The sequence below is a fragment of the Labeo rohita genome, chromosome 13 (genome assembly GCF_022985175.1).
Source record: "Labeo rohita strain BAU-BD-2019 chromosome 13, IGBB_LRoh.1.0, whole genome shotgun sequence".
Taxonomy (NCBI): Eukaryota; Metazoa; Chordata; class Actinopteri; order Cypriniformes; family Cyprinidae; genus Labeo; species Labeo rohita.
In genome coordinates, this window is record NC_066881.1 from 6,206,072 (window position 1) to 6,225,917 (window position 19,846).

General features: G+C 35.3%; 1 protein-coding gene across 5 annotated transcripts in view; it reads left to right on the top strand.

Annotated features, from left to right (window-relative positions):
- Positions 1-19,846, top strand: part of tjap1 (tight junction associated protein 1 (peripheral)) — a 129,476-nt gene that overhangs the window by 75,241 nt on the left and 34,389 nt on the right. For all 5 annotated transcript variants that reach the window (XM_051125550.1, XM_051125553.1, XM_051125554.1 and 2 more), the window contains one exon: positions 12,209-12,370. In XM_051125550.1, coding sequence (XP_050981507.1) covers positions 12,209-12,370 — 162 coding nt within the window. The remainder of the gene's footprint in view (positions 1-12,208; positions 12,371-19,846) is intronic.

A 19,846-nucleotide genomic window follows, 5' to 3' on the forward strand; every position in this document is an offset into this window, starting at 1 on the left:
CGCAATCACAAATATGCTGATCAGGTCAGTTGCAAATATTTTCTCATAGTCGCACACAGTAGTTTTCAGTCACAGATGCGACTGAAATTGTCACACTATAGAGCAGGGGTGGCGAACGTCGGTCCTGGAGAGCCACAGTCCTGCAGAGTTTTGCTTCAACCCTATTCAAACGCACCTGAACAAGCTAATCAAGGTCTGAAAGGTTACTAGAAAGCTACAGTCAGGTGAGATTTAATTAGGGTTGAAGCTGAACTCTGCAGGGCTGCGGCTCTCCAGGACCGGAGTTCGCCACCCCTGCTATAGAGCCCTGGGTAGCCCCAATTGCAAGGCTTTTGGCTTCAAAATTGTTTAATTTGGTTGGTTTCAGGTTTGACTGACCTACAGCGTATTGCATGGTTTGTGAGAGCCATTTTAAATGCATTTAGCAACACCTAGACCAGTTTCAGTAGAGTAAATCAGTGGAAGGCGCAAGACATTTTTAACGTGATACAGTCACAGTGCATTAAAATGGATGATTTAAAGTCACTTTTCAGAAAGGGTTTCACCCTGTGAACTGCAGCTAAGGCACAGTATAAAAAAATTGTTTAATTAAACTGTTGCAATCCATTCCAGATTACTCACGTGTAGGATTGACAGGAGCCTAACAGAGCTGAGTCTGACTCGGTGTTCCCTTCACAATCTCGCTCATGTGACGCCAGGCGGAAGCATGAAGGACACGGTCGGGCCGGCAGCTGTATTGATTGGCCTAGTTGTCTGTTTGATGGGTGGAGAGAGCTGGACGGTGGATGTAGTCTGAAGATGGGTTTCTCCATCATGTGTTTCCACCTCCCTCAGGGTGGAAATCTCAAATAAATTGTTGAAGCTTTGTGTAAATCACACAGAAAAAGCATTGTGAGTATGATATAATGTACTCTTTAGAGTTCTCCAATAATCCCTCACTCACAAGAGATTGCCTGTGGATTTGACTTACTCTGAAAGACCAGTGATAGTTAAAATGAGCTCTTTACTTTATACTTTAACTGAGCTCTCCTCATCACACAGCGACTCATCGAGTTCAAAACCTAGTGGGCTGCCTCGCAGTCTACTGCCCACTTAAAGGGATTGTTCACCCCTAAATGAAAATTCTGTCATTAATTACTCACCCTCATGTCGTTTCAAACCCATAAGGTCTTTGTTCATCTTCGGAACACAATTTAAGATATTTTTGATCAACTCTGAGAGCTTTCTGACCCTGCATAGATGGCAACACAACTGAACGTTCTCTTATTTTGTCTGCCTTTTTTTCACTGGGATTATCACAGTGCATTCTAATGCTGCGTTCCATTTGTACTCAGAAGTTGCAAATTCCAAGTTCCAAGTAGGAACATTTAAAGTTCCCCTATTTTGGATTTTTGAAATTGCCTTTCATGCAGTGTGTAACACAGCTGTAAGTGAATGAAAACATCCTGCATAGTTTTAAATCTGAAAGTGCTCCTTGTATAAAGTTATTGTCTCTCAAAAGAAAGAGTCGACCCTTAAACGAATGAAAACAAAATGATTAAAACGAATCCCAAGCTGTTTCATGTTGATGTCAACATGTAACAGAAGCATATTGCATGCCCACTTGTTGTGCACGCAGACCTGGGAAAACTTGAACCCTCTCTCCCTCAAACACTGTAGTGGATTCCTGTGGATAGCAGAAGACACTGTGCTCCGTACTGTGAAGGTAAATTCGTTAGGGTACAGTTAGGGTATGTCCAAAAACTCCCATCTTGTTTTCTCCTCCAGGTTCTAAATCATCTTACATCACTGCAGAAGTACTGACCCAGTGTTTACAAAGTGAACATGCAAGGAGGGTCAAACACCCTTTACAAAAGGGGGAAGACAACGATGTAGGATGATTTTGACATGGGGGTACATTATCAGGGAATTTTTGTTCAGAAAGTGGAGCAATCCTTTATAAATTGTTGCTCTCATATACTCTGTAGCATGCAAAATTTGTATTTTGTTGGGTATGTTGTTTTTGCTCTGCGCAACTTGTAGGTCTCTGGCTAACCAGCTAATATATGTTTACCAACAGAAATATATGTTCACTCGCAATTGTCTAGAAAGGTGTTGATGAATAGTGAATGTTTGTCGTTGTTATTACTTGGAGTTCTGATAAAGAATAGAGCAGTGCGTTGGTGTACAAACTGTAGTGCTTTATCAATACGTTTCTGCGTTGGGCTAACGCATATACAATGGCTGTTTGGATGTTTAATGTAGTGGTGATGGGCGTTCTGTTTACTGTGCTGCACACAGTAGACCAATCACAACAGACTGGGCCATCGGACCAATCAATGCAGATTAGCATCACGCGAAAGAGGGGTTTGGAAAAATGTATTGTTGAGCAAATCATTTGGGAGTTGTTGAGCAAATAAGGTGAAAATAAATGCATGTTATAAGACACTGTTTGTTTACCTTGCATGGATGTCAACCTGTTGTTTGTGCCTGCCAAAACCAAAATATGAACCTTTCATAATCCATAATAGGGGGACTTTACCTGGAATGCTCTCTCAAGTTGGGGTTCCAACTCAGAATCTTGGAGGAACTTCAGAATCTGATATAACTGTTCAATCATCAACAGAAGTGAAACAGTACTGTCCAGCCTCTGTTTGTGGACATGATACTATGGTGCACTTTTTATGCATTTTTAAAGTAAAAGTTTTCTGAGTTCTCTACTGGAACATCGTCCACTTGGTTGTGATGTTATTCCCACCTTCGAAATACAAATTCTGAGGTAAATGGAATGCAGCATAATATTTCCTTCATTGAAAGGAGTTTGTGTAATATTTGGCCAAAAATGTCTATTTTCCCTTTGAAACATTGCCCATTGCTTCATATGGATGTAACTCAAATCAAAAGATTCCGTCTGCTATTTAGCTTGCGTGCAACAGTGATTCAGTGATGGAATATTTGCCGCCTTGGGCAAGCAAAACAAGAGGAACTTCCAGTCCAAGTCTAACAAATGTTAAACCCAGTCTGCATGTGATTGAAAAGGCTTTTCCTGGTCTTCGGAACTATTGTATATTGCATCTGCATATAGAATTTCTAGGGATGCACTGATATAAATGCGTATGTAGTTATATGATTATTGATCACTTTCATTTCAAAATGTTATTGATTTATAATACTTATCTTATAAGCATTTATTCTGTTTTTAATAGAGAGACACATAATAGTGATGTGGGTGAGAAATGAAGCACATCTCCATTGCAAGATTCATGGGACACATCTATTCATTTTAGGAGTCATTTACAAGTTTATTGGTTTGAATGTGAACACTCCATATGAACACTCTCTAGTTTCACTCTATTTTCATATTTACATAATTCAATCTGGCTGTTTAACTGAGACAGTTTATATGGATAGAACTGCTTTCCCTCAGATGTTGTCATATGGAACAAGTGAAACTGTGCAGTGTGGTCCAAGACTGTTTGACGCAGACCAAACCACTGACTTTCCTGACATCTGACTCTCCATAAAATATATTTTAAAATTTAAATGTACACTTCTGTTCAAATGTTTGTGGTCAGTAATATTATTTAAATATGTTTTGAAAGATGTCTCTTGCATCTCTTATTCTCTCAGGCTGCATTAATTTGACACATACATAAAAACAGTAATATTGTGAAATATTACTACAATTTTAAATATGTTTTAAAACGTAATGTATTCCTGTGATGGAAAAGCTGAAATTTCAGCATCATTACTCCAGTATCAGATGATCCCTCAGAAATCATTCTTCTGTGCTGATATGGTGACCAAAAACATTTTCATTATGTTGAAAACAGCTGCTTAATATTCTTTTTGTAAAAATACATTTTTTTTTTTATTCTTTGAGTAAAAAAATCAAAAGAATAGCAATAATTTTAAGTTTTGTAACAATGTAAATTGTTGAATTGCATTATTGCTGCATCTCATATATAACGTCTTAATGAAAAAAAAATCTTTAAATTAAATAATCTTTTGAACAGTATTGTACATCTTAACAATTTAAACATTTGACTTAAAAATAAGTGAAGGGCATAGATATTCATTATACTGAAAATATAAGCCTTGAAATTATCAGCTAGTCTTAGTCTATACAATATGTTGTGCATCCTTAATTTCCCTTTTTACAACCTGCACTACTCATTGCTGAGAATCTATCCTTGAACAAGATAAGTATGCGTGAAAGCAACATATGCACATTCAGAAAAGTGTGACCGACAATTGCAGGAACCTCTTTCTCACTGAAAGCAGTATGTGATGGTTCTCAATTAAATGAAGTGGGGGATTTTCTAAACAGATGTTAGGGTTTGCACACAAAAACCCACAATGTGAGCGCGAGCGTGCCTCACACATTTAATTTAGCATCTTTTATGTCAGATGAATAATGAAAAAATTAAGCCAGTCACAGCAGACTGCAGGATTTCACGTTTTTTTGGTTCAGAAGTGCTTTGGGGAATGTGCGGCACGTCTCTTAAAAGCACACGCTCACTTTCTCGTTGTGCTTTTTACATTTATCTGCTTTGTTCTTTTGCTCCATTTATGGTCTAAACGTGACTGCGAACAGGCGATTTGCCACTAAAAAGAGTTACATTGGCGTATTTATAGCTTAAAACCCCTGTCCCCATCTAGGTCTATAGCATGAATCATTGATGTTCCTGGTTCTCTGCTTTGCTGTTGCTTTCAGCGGTGTCACGTTGGCAGGTGTATGAGTATCGGTCTGGATGTGTGTTTCGAGTGCCGTTCTCTGTGCTTCCTTCGCTCTGAACTGTGAAAGAAACTGGAAAAGATGTTGCATATTCTTGGGAATCTCAGGAGCCTGTCATTGAGCGATTTGATGTCTGTTAGCTGTTGGATGTTACAATCCTTCATTCATGTGTTATATCGCTGCTGTGTGGAATTCGATTCCCAGCAGTCTGTCTGTTATCACTCCCTGTCTGATGACATAGTGACAGAAACTTGCAACAGGGGCCCTCTTTTTTGCCACCACTTGTTATGTTTCCTTTTTTCTCTTCAGGAACATTTAACCATTTTATCAGCTGTCACACATTGCATTTATAAACTGAAAGAGAAGACACTTGTAGTGATGAAACACCTGAAACTGAGAAGTTAAACTTTTCGTTTAGGCCTAAAACTGAAAATATAGTTGGGTAACTGAACATGCTCACCTGGTGTACACTAAATAGACACTGATACAGTCAAAACACATCATCTGAGAAGTACTAATTAACCAATAATGATTTTCACCCTCCAAAACAATGTAGAAACCGAAAAGACATTCTTTTTGCTGTTTGGCCATATTTTTGGTTGCTGAAATTTTGCTGCATATACCTTGACAATAATTAGTCAGCACAGCTTTCTGTTGCTCTGTACACACTGAGCTCATGCAAAAAACGACTCTCCAACATGCAGTCGCTTACTCAGTTCTTTTTAATGAATCCTTAAAATTGGTTTTCAAATTAGACCGAATTGAATATAGGAGTCACTGGTCTGAATCATGAACTGTATCAATCAGGCTTCTCACTACTTCAGTGAATGCCTTCAGAAGACTCACTCGCTCAGTGAACCACAGGTTACGATGTCTGACTCAAAACAGACCAAGAACTGTTCTTATTTTTACATTCTGAAAGCAATAGTAAATATGCAAATTTGTATGATTTGTGAAAGTCAAATTGAGCGATTGAGGTGTTGTGTTGCTGGATGTAATAATGAACATAGTGGTCGTCATTTACTCCCGACATCTGAGCAGTTGAAGATGCAGTGGATTAAGTTTGTTTTTGAAGGGAATGCGCCTCCCGATCTACATAAATGCGTCTATGTTCACGCAAATCATTCATGATCCAGCTTCACTTACAGCAGAAGTGAGTATAAAGGGTTTTTTTTATGAATCTTTGCGATCGCCTTTCCTAATAACATGCTAATTAGCAAGTTTAGTGGCTAAACGAGGCTAAATGCAGCTCGAGGCTAAGTAAACAGGCTCGTCACTCCACAGAGAGAAGAGAGGGGCGGGGCGAGCAGAGCTCATTAACATTTAAAGGAACCTCGACCAGAACAGGATAATTTTTGCAGAGCTGATTTTGGCAAGGTAAAAAGGGTGTTTTTTTTTTTTTACACAACCATTGAGAATTTTTAACCGAAGTATATTACAGACTTTTCATTAAGACCCTAAAGAGTCTTATCAGCTTGTGGAAAGTGGGCATCCGATGACCCCTTTAAACCATAAATGGACAGGAGACAAAACAGTTTCTCTTGTATTGCCAACACTGTCCCTCACTAAATATAAAATATATATATATATATGTATATGTATATATATGTTAAATTGTATTGAAAAAGATAGTTAGAAGCTAAATGCAGTATGTTAGTAAATGACCATTGACGTTGAACATGAATAAGTAAAAAAAATAAAATAAAAATAGAGTCTGAAAATAGATAATATCTTCATAATTTTCTTCATTATGTGTGTATTGTGACAGTTTCTCTCTTTTGATGGTTGTGGGATGTGACAGCATCTGGGTCTCTCTTCGATTTGTTTGTTAAAACAGTTGTGTTTATGAAGTTGAAGTAGCAAAAATGGACAGTATGTTAGCCCTTCACAATGTTAAATGGAAAAAGTGATGTGAAGTCATAGGATAGCTTGAATATTTTTGAGATTGGGATCATAAATATGATAATGATATTGATCATAAATTCATTATCTCTGTTACTATTTATGACAAGTATCCTTAAATGAACAGAGCGGCTAACACTTAGGAAACCAGTTAACTGTCGAGAATGTGTTTATAGTCTGTGAGGTGGCTTTGACACTTACAGATTTTAAAATCAAAAAGCCCATGATAAAGAACTGTTTGTTGACTAACAATTAGTTGACCAAATTTTGGTTGACCAAAATTTTATTAGTTGCTTAGTTGCAGAAGAAAAAATCCACAGGAAGTGGCGAAGCCACGCAGTCCGTAACAGACAGATCGTTAATGGCTGGTCTATGTGGTAACATAGTACATCGAGCAGGACATCCAAACGCTCACCTAATATTCATCTCCCTCAAATATGGCTTTTCGTCTGAAACATGTAGGTAGTAGCAACTTTGCATGGATGCACCGCTCAATCTAATGTTGACCTAGAAAAATGTGCGCTGTTCAAGTGAATTATGATTTAAATGACTTAATAAATGTGCGATTAGTCGACTTATGCTTAAAATCATAAAAACGGAAACATTTTCAGTCGAGGACAGCCCTGCCAGGATGATATGGTTTTAAATAGAACTGTTACTACATCTAAAGAACTTTTAAAAACATCTTTGGTAACACTTTACATAAAGCCTTTATGAATAATGCCTTGTAATGCACCTTATGTAACCACAGTTAATACATTATAACCTTTATCAATTCATTGCTACACAATGCATTTTAAATTCACTTATAAGATATAATGTATTACAACACACATTATGAATAATTATAATGCATTATACCTTTTAACAACCCTTTATTATGCTTTGTACATAAAGGCTTTAAGTAAAGTGTCTAAACTCCCATCCTTACATCACAGTTTAATTACTTCTTTGTGCATTCAGGAATTAGGAAGTATAAATGATCAGATCAGATGCAAAAAGCCACTTTGGTCAAAAATGAGATACTGAGTGAATGCTCTTGACACATAGTATACGTCCATCAAATACTTTTACTTCAAACTCGCTAAATCCCAGCCTCAGCCCAATCAGAAGTACCAGTACTTACATAGAAACCTATACATAGGAGCCTGATAAATATGCTTATTTTAAAGAAAAACGTCAGGTGACGCTTGATAGAATTGTTATGTGAATAGGTTTAATTGTAAAACTTGAAGTTGTGATTAGCTACAAGGTTTATTGACCCTTGGTTTCCAAAAATAAATATCCTATCAAGTCTTGTCATTGTCTATGTACAATTAAGCAAATGAGAATTTGATAGAAGATGCTGCCAGGTTAGTTTTAAACAAGAGCTAGCATGAGTAAAGCTGAATTAAATTATATCTTGGTATTGTTTTGTGACAGTATTTATGACAGCAGAAATAGACACAGTTTCTCCATTACACATAGTATAAATCTCAATCACACCAAAGAAGTGTAAGTGTGGCATTTTTTTGTGGGTACATAGTAGTGAGATGGCAAAGTGTGACTGCTGGTACCCAGCAGATGTGTTCAGCATCACTGCAGCTGCCCGTTCAGCTAGGCACAGGGCCACCTGCTCTCTCTCTCTCTCTCTCTCTCTCTCTCTCTCTCTCTCTCTCTCTCTCTCTCTCTCTCTCTCTCTCTCTCTCTCACACACTCTCACACTCACACACACACACACACACACTCTGAACCTCCTGATCACACATTCACACCTGCATGACTAACACTTAACTTGCTCTCAGTAGGCACAATGTTTGGCCTAATGTTGTACTGCAGAGCCTTTTAATCATCGGGTGCAGAATCGTTCAGTGTTTTGCACACATGTAGTTGTCTGTGCATCAGGTTTAGAAACCATGCATCAGCCTTCCCAGTCCCCATTTCATCACACTCAAGTTGCTTGAAAGTTTTGAGGATGTGGTTTTCTTTGGAGTAATTGGCAGCTTTCAGGAGTCTTGGCCGGGGTGTAGGCTGAGGCATCATTATGTGTTTGACACCTTCTTCCTATGCCTTGGATGTAGGCTGTGAAAGCTCACATTGCTGTGGTGCACCTCCAGTCCTATAATAGAGTCTATAGGGTGTTTTGTTTACTGGCCATCCTCTTAGTTTTGCACTGCTGTTCTTTCTGAGGCCACAGTGCTTTATTGGCAGGACTGGAATGATTACAGAGAATGAAAGTATATACATACATACATAGTCCCAATTAACGTCTGGTCTGAGAATTAAGAACGTTTATCATAAATATATCACACAGGCCAACCTGTAATTTTTTTTAGGTTTTTTTTTCCTATTCTATTCTATTCTATTCTATTCTATTCTATTCCATTCCAGTGTTAACATTTGGAACACATTTTTATTGTTCCTAATAGTAACATTAACATTTAAAAGTTTGGGGTCTTCTGTTCTATTCTATTCTATTCTATTCTATTCTATTCTATTCTATTCTATTCTATTATTTCAGTACTAGCATTTGAACACATTTGTATTGCCCCTAATAGTAACATTAACATTGAAACGTTTGGGGCCAGCTATTCTATTCTATTCTATTCTATTCTATTCTATTCTATTCTATTCCAGTACTAGCATTTAGAACACATTTTATATTGCCCCTAATAGGAACATTAACATTTAAAAGTTTGTGGCCAGTCATTCTTTTCTTTTCTATTCTATTCTATTCTATTCTATTCTATTCTATTCAAGTACTAACATTTAGAACACATTTTTATTGTCCCTAATAGGAACATTAACATTTAAAAGTTTGGGGCCAGCTATTCTGTTCTATTCTATGCTATTCTATTCTATTCTATTCTATGCTATTTTATTCTATTCTATTCTATGCTATTATACTCTATGCTATTTTATTCTATTTTAGTACTAGCATTTGAACACATTTTTATTGCCCCTAATAGTAACGTTAACATTAAAATGTTTGGGGCCAACTATTCTATTCTATTCTATTCTATTCTATTCTATTCTATTCCAGTACTAGCATTTAGAACACATTTTTATTGTCCCTTATAGGAACATTAACATTTAAAAGTTTGGGGCCAGCTATTTTATTCTGTTCTGTTCTGCTCTGCTCTGCTCTCTTCTGTTCTGTTCTGTTCTGCTCTATTCTATTTCAGTACTAGCATTTAGAACACATTTTTATTGCCTCTAATAGTAACATTAACACTGAAAAGTTTGGGGCCAGCTATTCTATTCTATTCTATTCTATTCTATTCTATTCTATTCTATTCTATTCCAGTAGTAGCATTTAGAACACATTTTTATTGTCCGTAATAGGAACATTAACATTTAAAAGTTTGGGACCAACTATTCTATTCTATTCTATTCTGTTCTATTCTATTCTGTTTTAGTACTACCATTTAGAACATACTTTTATTGTCCCTAATAGTAACATTAGCATTGAAAAGTTTGGGGACAGCTATTCTATTCTATTCTAATCTATTCTATTCCAGTAGTAGCATTTAGAACACATTTTTATTGTCCGTAATAGGAACATTAACATTTAAAAGTTTGGGACCAATTATTCTATTCTATTCTATTCTATTCTGTTCTATTCCAGTACTAGCATTTAGAACATATTTTTATTGTCCCTAATAGGAACATTAACATTTAAAAATTCGGGACCAACTATTCTATTCTATTCTATTCTATTCTATTCTATTCTATTCTATTATATTATATTATTGAACTGGCAATTAGACGACATTTGTATTGTCCCTAACATTAACATTTAAACAGGGTTCGTACAAGGTGCTTAAAGTGCTTGAAGTACTTGAATTCAAATTTTTGAAATTTAAGGCCTGAAGAACTCTTGAAAATAGCAATATTCCTGAAGAGGTACTTGGAAAGTGCTTGAATTATTGAACAACAGTGTATCTATGAAATAAGTATTTTTTTATATATATCTTTAATATCTTTTCATACAAAATTTCAAAAAAAAACATAACATTTTTTTAGCTTATTTCAGTTTAAAACACATATATATATATATACACACACACACACACACACACACACACACAAATTAATAAAACAAAACTAGCCAGAAGTACTGAAGATACAAAAAGAGGAACAGATGAACCAAATAATGTACGAGTCATTTACGCTGCATCCACTCCAGTTGACTCACACTTGATCATTTGATTTAGATCAGAACTTTGTATATCGCAAATCATTAAATTCAGATCGGGATTTCAGAGAAGGTTCGCAAATCTTTTGCTTCACATCAGAGCTTTGGAGCGTGGATCACGAATCATTTGATTCAGATCAGGACTTCAGAGCGCTTATTGCGAATGATTTGTTTCAGATCAGGATTTCGGAGTGGTTTCACAAATCTTTTTTCTCTTTTTTCAAATCCAGAATTTCCCCATAAATATTAAGCAGTACCACCATACCAAGCACGTAACACACATCACAGAAATAAATGAAATTAGTAATAGTGATTATCTATTTTCATTTTTTATTTAAAATGCTTATATTTTATTAATATTTTAAAAGCATATTACTGACCCCAAACTTTTGGATGGTAGTGTATTTCAAATTAAGACTTGAATGCCAAAATTATTTTAAATTACAGATCTTAAAAATGACAGAGAGGGTGCTTAGAGACAGATATTTTAGGTAAATAAATGATAGAGGAAAGTCATACATGATGTTGGACTAGAAATTACAGCTGATGTTTTGATTGAATAGTATTAAAAGCATCTGAACAATGACATGCATTACTTTTTTTTTTTTTTTTATCTAACTCATATAAAATTAATCTGACTCCATTAAAATTGTTAATAACAATAGACAGAAAACAATTTTCTTTGAGCGCTCATTGGAAATAGGATTTAACCTAAAGGTTCGGATAGCATGAATGTGCATAAGCAAGAGACTTCAGGGATTAGCCTTTAACACTTAAGTGAAATTATTTATTGAAAAACAGTTTAAGGCCAAAAATAAAATGCCGCAGTGAAAAAAGATGGATGGTGCTGAGGTCCATAAAAACACCATAAAATTGTCATTTAGGTAGCCCATATGAATCATGCATGATGCAAACTGTTCTGACACATGCCGCATTATGCCTTTTGGCTTCATTGATGTCAAACCTAGTGCAATGCACATACTTTTTTTTATAAAGCTAAATACGAAAACAAATGAGATGCTCATGATGTGGGAGAGACATCATAACATCCTCTTCTTTAATGCATATTCAAATATTAATACAACCATCTCTTCATTACATTTCAGTTCAGAACATGAGCTGTAAAATGATACCAAGCATGACAAAGAGATCTATTAAAAGAATACTATATGTGTTGAGAGGAAATGTGAGCTTGCACAGATGTGCATCAGGAATGTGTGTGTAAATGCTTTCCCAGGCATGGCAAGGTGATGGCAATGATGAACAGACTTCAGTATTCATATTAAGTCTTTTATGCTAGTGTAGTAAAATGAACATTGGCTTTACCTCTACTGTGAACTCAATTTGACAAACGGGTTCTCATGTCAGTGATGCATTTTTCATTTCTTTCATTGCTTTCACTTATTTTGCAGGATCCTGCAGCAGCAAAATGAAGACCTCCGTCGCCGGCTCTCCCAGACCACTCATAAAATGGAGGCGATGGAGACGGAGTTCGAAACCAGTCGACATTACATGCAGGCAGAGATGGGTCGAACCAGAGACGACCTGGAGAAAATGAGAGACAAGTTCAGAAGGTTAGTAACTTTCATTCAGTAAGGATGCTTTAGAAGACTTTTAATATTGTTACAAAAATGTATTGCAGATACAATCCTCAAAAAATGACAATACAACAATGTGCAGCAGCACAACTGCTTTCCACATTGATAGTAATAAGAAATGTTTCTTGAGCAGCAAATCAGCATATTAGAATGATTTCTGAAGGATCATGTGACACTGAAGACTGGAGTAATGATGCTAAAAATGTAGCTATTCTATTCTATTCTATTCTATTCTATTCTATTCTATTCTATTCTATTCTATTCCAGTACTAGCATTTAGAACACATTTTATTGTTCGTAATAGAAACATTAACATTATACATTTAAAAGTTTGGGGGCACTTATTCTATTCTATTCTATTCTATTCTATTCCAGAACTGGCATTTAGAACACATTTATGTTGTCCCTAATAGGAATATTAACAGTTAAAAGTTTGCGGACAGCTATTATTCTATTCTATTCTATTCTATTCTATTCTATTCTATTCTATTCCAGAACTGGCATTTAGAACACATTTTTATTGTCCCTAATAGAAACATTAACAGTTAAAAGTTTGCGGCCAGTTGTTCTATTCTATTCTATTCTATTCTATTCTATTACTAGCATTTAGAACACATTTTTATTGTCCATAATAGGAACATTAACATTTAAAAGTTTGGGGACCAGTTATTCTATTCTATTCTATTCTATTCTATTCTATTCTATTCTATTCTATTCCAGAACTAGTATTTAGAACACATTTTATTGTCCCTAATAGGAACATTAACAATTAAATGTTTGTGGACAGTATTCTATTCTGTTCTGTTCTGTTCTATTTTAGTACTAGCATTTGCAACAAATATTTATTGTCCCTAACAGGAACATTAACAGTTAAATGTTTACAGAGAGTATTCTATTCTATTCTATTCTATTCTGTTCTGTTCTGTTCTATTCTAGTACTAGCATTTACAACACATTTGTATTGTCCCTAATAGGAACATTAACATTCAAAAGTTTGGGGACCAGTTATTTTATTCTATTCTATTCTATTTTATTTTATTCTATTTTATTCTATTCTGTTCTATTCCAGAACTGGCATTTAGAACACATTTTCTATTGTCCCTAATAGGAACATTAACAGTTAAAAGTTTGTGGCCAGTATTCTATTCTATTCTATTCTATTCTATTCTATTCTATTCTATTCTATTCTATTCTACTACTAGCATTTAGAACACAGTTTTATTGTCCCTAATAGGAACATTTACATTTAAAAGTTTGGGGGCCAGTTATTCTGTTCTCTGTTATTCTATTCTATTTATTCTATTCTATTCTATTCTATTCTATTCTATTCCAGAACTAGCATTTAGAACACATTGTCCCTAATAGGAACATTAACAATTAAATGTTTGCGGACAGTATTCTGTTCTGTTCTGTTCTATTCTGTTCTATTCTAGTACTAACATTTACAACACATTTTTATTGTCCCTAACAGGAACATTAACAGTTAAATGTTTGTGGAGAGTATTCTATTCTATTCTATTCTATTATATTATATTCTATTCTGTTCTGTTCTGTTCTGTTCTGTTCTATTCTAGTACTAGCATTTACAACACATTTTTATTGTCCCTAATAGGAACATTAACATTTAAAATTTTGGGGACCAGTTATTCTGTTCTGTTCTGTTCTGTTCTGTTCTGTTCTGTTCTGTTCTGTTCTGTTCTATTCTATTCTATTCTATTCTATTCTATTCTATTCCAGAACTGGCATTTAGAACACATTTTTATTGTCCCTTATAGGAACATTAACATTCAGAAGTTTTGAGAAATTGAGAAATGTTTGTTGAGCAGCAAATCAGCATATTAGAATGATCATATGAAGGATCATGTGACACTGAAGAATTGAGTAATGATGCTGAAAATGACCTTTTTTTTTTAAATTCCACAGAAAAGCTACTTCTTTCTTTTTTTGTATACACTCATGTAGTAACTTCCTCTCAAGCTGAAGCATTGGTTTAATTGGGTTTGACATTTAATGGGATGAAAAAAGCAGAGTGTTGTACTGTTGTGAAGAAGTGTGAGACGAGTTAAAGAGCACCATTGCATAAATCTACCTGTTTCCATATGCATACTAAGAGTGTCAGCTTCACAAACTGTCGATACATAAATGGTCTATTATTAAAAAAGAATGTGTTAAGCTGATAATTAGCTGGTAATTATTATCTTGACAGCCCTATCAAGTCTTTTTTTTTTTCTTTCAAAGCAAAATCAAATTCTTTCCATGTACCTTCTTGGTAACATGTACCCTTGGTTAGTTTACATAGCCTATAGGTGGCACAGACCATGTGACCATGGCAGTTTCTAAAATAGCCAACCAAGCTAATACTGAAAAATAAATACTGGAAAATTTTCACACACATCAGAAAATCCATTTTAAATTATATAGCTTATTAATTTCGTTAATTTTTTTTTGCATTCTGTTTTAATGCAGAAAATAAATTTTAGTAATCATGTCTAATTATTTGCAATTAATTTAACAAGTGAAAAAATTAAAAAAAAAATTGATTGATAGATTTAACAACTGAAATTATTTTTAACAATTAAAATTGAACTACAATTCAACAACAATTGATTAAAATGTACACTTTTTTAAAAGAAATTCTCTGTTTTTTAATTATTCTGAATTTCTGATTTAATACATATTTATTATTGAAAATGGTGGTAATAAAAAAAGAATCATGTTGATTTAATTACATTTATTAAGTTTTTCATTTAATTAATTTAAAATATAATCAAAAGAAGGCTGTTTCTGCCACTGAAAAAAAAACAACAACAAAAAAAACGTAATCGTGACTTTTTATCTCACAATTCAGATTTTTTCCCCCTCAGAATTGCAAGTTCACATCTCACACATTCAAAAGAAGTCAGAATCATGAGTTTATATCTTGTAATTCCGACTTTATATCTTGCAATTCTGAAGTAATAACTTGCACTTGTAAGTTTAAATCTCACAGTTCAGAGAAAAAAGTCTGAATTAAAGGATGTAAGCTCACAATTACAAGAAAAAAAGTGAGAATTGTGAGTTAAAAAGTCACAATTACTTTTTTTTTTTAATGTATTCATTCAGTGGCAGAAACGGGCTTCCATAGATAATTGCCTCCCAGAGCAGCTCTGGAGATGAAGTTCATGTCTTCATATAGTGACAACAGATGCTGAAATCACCACGGTCATCACGCATGTTTGTGTGTCTAGTCAAAAAACTGTGTACAAACAGAAAACGGAGGACAACCAAAGTACACATTTAAATGTCAGAGTTTTTTTGCAGTTTAATATTCACAGACATTAATCCATATTGTGATTTGATTGATTGTACAGCCCTGCTTTTGATTCTGATACATTCTTTGTTATACTCTAAATTCCATTTGTATGACTGGGCTTTAAAATTCCATCTGCATTTTCAGCGTTGTGAAAATCATGAAGCCCTAACATTTATCCACAAATTTCTGACTGCAAAATGATAATGGTCCTCCAGTATGAATCTTGTGTGATGAGGAAAGAGGTGGATACAGCATCTTTCTTACTGAAGTTGTAGGCGTAGATGAGGGAGAGAGATGAGACATACCCCTGCAATCCATTTTTAATGATTATGATCAAAGCAACCAAATTAATGAGCTCTTTGTAGTCATATGAAGCTGGCAGCCATCACTTTAATCCCACTGACCGGCGGCTGTGTAGAGTTACAGGACCCCTGCTGCAGGCCGCACTACAAAGCACAGCAGGATCGCCAATGCAAAGCATGCTGGTCAGACGGACACGGTCCAGAAGAAAACAAGGGGACTGCAGACGTGCCTAGATAATAACCACATATAAAACATCTGGAAGACCTCCCTTTTCATCAGTATTTAATAATTTGTTGTCATTTGAGATTTCGAAGGACGAAGCATTTCTCTGACATGAATCATAAAAAATGTAACATTTATGGTTCCAATTCCATTTAATGATTCCATTAATGATTCTTTTAGTACTTTTTCTCCCTTATCGCACTCCATTCAGACAGCAAGTTCACAACTCGCATAAAACATAATGACTTGTGCTGTAGATTTAGTGGTGGCACAGGAAACAATATTTTTGTGTGGCGGTCCATCAGCACACTTTTGAAGAATCATTAACAGAACCAAATGGCAGGAAAACCATTTGGTTCCAGAATTTTATACAGGGTTCGTACAAGGTGCTTAAAGCGCTTTAAGTATTTGAATTTAACTTTTTGAAACTTAAGGCCTGGAAAACCCTTGAAAATAGCAGTATTCCTAAAGAGGTACTTGAAAAGTGCTTCAATTGTTGAAAGACAATGTATCTATGAAAGAAGTGTTTCATTTTTTTCATATCTTTTCACGCAAAATTTAACAATTAAAAATGCATTATACTTTTTTGCTTATTTCAGTTAATGTCATAAAACTAGCAAGCTAAGCCAGAAGTAGTACTGACAATGTCGTGTAAACATGGCTGAAGATGCGAAAAGAGGAACAGATGAACCTTAATCAATTGAATGAGTCATTTACACTGGAACTGCTTTGATTGATTCAAACTCGTGACTTAGATCATTCAACTGAAGTGATTCACTAGCCAAAACCCGAGATAAAATTCAAAGTGCCAAAAAGTTCCTTTTCGAATTTCAACATCACTCGTAATGAATTTTAAGAGCATGTATAGTGATGGGTAAAACTGAGCTTTTCGGAACTCTGAATCAGTTAAACCACTGCGTCGCAAAATGATTCACTGTTTCGATGTGCTTCAATCGAATTGTGTATCACAAATCATTTGACTTAGATTGGGACTTCGGAGTGGGTTCGCAAATCATTTGATTTAGATCATGACTTTAAATCACGTAATGTGAATAATTTGCTTTAGATCGGGATTTATGAGAGGGTTCATGAATCATTTGATTTAGATCGGAACTTAAGAGCGGGTTCACAAGTCTTTTGATTCAGAACCAAACTTTGGAGCATGGAGAGCAAATCGTTTGATTCAGTTTGGGACTTCAGAGTGGGTTTGCAAATCATTTCATTTAGATCGGGACTTCAAATCGCCTATCATGAATCATTTGCTTTAATTTGGGATTTCGGAGCAGGTTCACAAATCATTTGACTTTGTTTTGGACTTTGGAGCTGGTTTGCAAATTGTTTGTTTCACATTGGGACTTCGGAGCACGGAGCGTGAATCATTTGATTCAGATCGGGACTCCGGAGTGTGTATGGTGAATCATTTGATTTAGATCAGGGATTCAGAGCGGGTCGGCGAATCATTTGATTTGGATCGGGACTTTATATCATGCATTGCAGATAATTTGATTTAGATCAGGACTTGGAGCGGGTTTGCAAGTGATTCAGATTCAGTGATTCAGTTTTTGATTCAGAACGGAACTTCGGAGCAAAAATCGTTTGATTCAGATCGGGTCTTCAGAGCGCGTATCACGAATCAGTTGATTTAGATCAGGACTTCCAAAAGAGTCGTGAATCATTTGACTTAGATTGGGACTTCGGAACGGGTTTGCAAGTCAATCATTTGTTTGTGAATCAATTTGTGAATTGAATGATTTGTGATCCAACTCCAAGTCCTGAACTGAAATGATTGGTTTGCAAATCATTATTCAGATCGGGACTTCGGAGCGTTTAGATATAAACTTTAGAGAGGGTTCACAAGTCTTTTGATTCAGAATGGAACTTTAGAGTGCTGAGCACGGATCGTTTGATTCATATCGGGATTTCGAATCAAGTATCACGAATCATTTGATTTAGATCAGGACTTCGGAGCGGGCAAATCATTTGACTTAGATTGGAACTTTGAAGCGGTTTCGCGAATCATTTGATTTAGATCAGGACTTCAAATTGCGTATCCTCAATAATTTACTTTAGATCGGGATTTTAGAGTGACTTCGGTGCGCGTATCATGAATCATTTGATTTAGATCAGGACTTAGAAGCGGGTCGACGAATCATTTGACTTAGATTAGGACTTTGGAGCGGGTTCACAAATCATTTAGATTGGGACTTTAAATGACGTATAGTGAATCATTTGACTTAGATTAGGACTTTGGAGCGGGTTCACAAATCATTTAGATTGGGACTTTAAATGACGTATAGTGAATCATTTGACTTAGATTAGGACTTTGGAGCAGGTTCACAAATCATTTAGATTGGGACTTTAAATGACGTATAGTGAATCATTTGATTTAGATCAGGACTTCAGAGTGGGTCGGTGAATCATTTGACTTAGATTGGGACTTTTGGAGCGGGTTCGCAAATCATTTGATTTAGAGTGAAACTTCATCGGAGCAGGCTTGTGAATCATTTTGTGAATTGAATGATTCGTGATCCACGCTCTGATCCTGAGTCCTGATCTGTAATAATGGTTTGCGAATCATTGTTCAATTCGGGACTTCAAAGCGTGGATCACAAATCATTTGATTTAGATCAGAGCTTTGCATATCGCGAATCATTGATTTAGATCGGGAATTCAAATCGTGTATCGCGAATCATTTGGTTTAGATCAGGTCTTCGGAGCAGGTTCATAAATCATTGTTCAGATCTGAACTTCGGAGCATGAATCGTTTGATTCAGATCGGGAATTCGAAGGGAATGTTGCGAATCATTTGATTTAAGTCGGAACTTCGTAGCGGATTTGTAAATCATTTAGCAAATTGAGTCCTGATCTGAAATGATGGCTTGCGAATCATTATTTGTGCACTTTATCTATTTATGTTTTTAAAATTTAAAAGGCATTGTTTGTTATGTAAGATCTCTGTTTAAAGCAAATAAAAAAATAGTGCTTGAAAAGTCCTTGAAAGTCTCTGTACGAATCCTGTTTATTAAAATTGAACCAACTCATGATCAGCCTGGATCTAATACACCACAGCAGTGTGCAGTTAGTTAAATCATATTTATTTATTTATTAAATATAATTTAAGTGGTCAGACATATGTTTTTCTAATCAGCATTTAAAAAAGTATGATTTGAAATATTACTACAGTGTTAATTAAATTGACTCTAAAGATTTTGTTCTGTTGTGCCGTTAAAAAAATTGTGCCTGACAGCTTAGCCTTCAGGAAATAAATAAAAAATGTTTAATAGGCAATCAAGCAGTTCTATTGTTTGACAAATGCCTTGTGTTTTTGCCGGCTAATTAAGAACTGCATTTGAGAGCCTTAAGTGGCTGTAATGTGTTACTTTCATTACAGGTAAGGGAGGAGAACAGCAGCGTGAGATTGTGGCTGATTTTAATGAGCATGAGCTCGCTGTGAGGCTTTGCTATTTGTGTAAGGGTTTAGTGGCACGGTAATGACCAGTTCATCTGTGTAACTTGCCTCTGACATGCAGACAGGTTGTTTTTTTGTGTGAACAAAGGCAAAATATAGTACAGGCGACTGCATGTCAACAACACATTGATTTTAATGAAAGATTATGAAGGCAAACTTTTTTCTT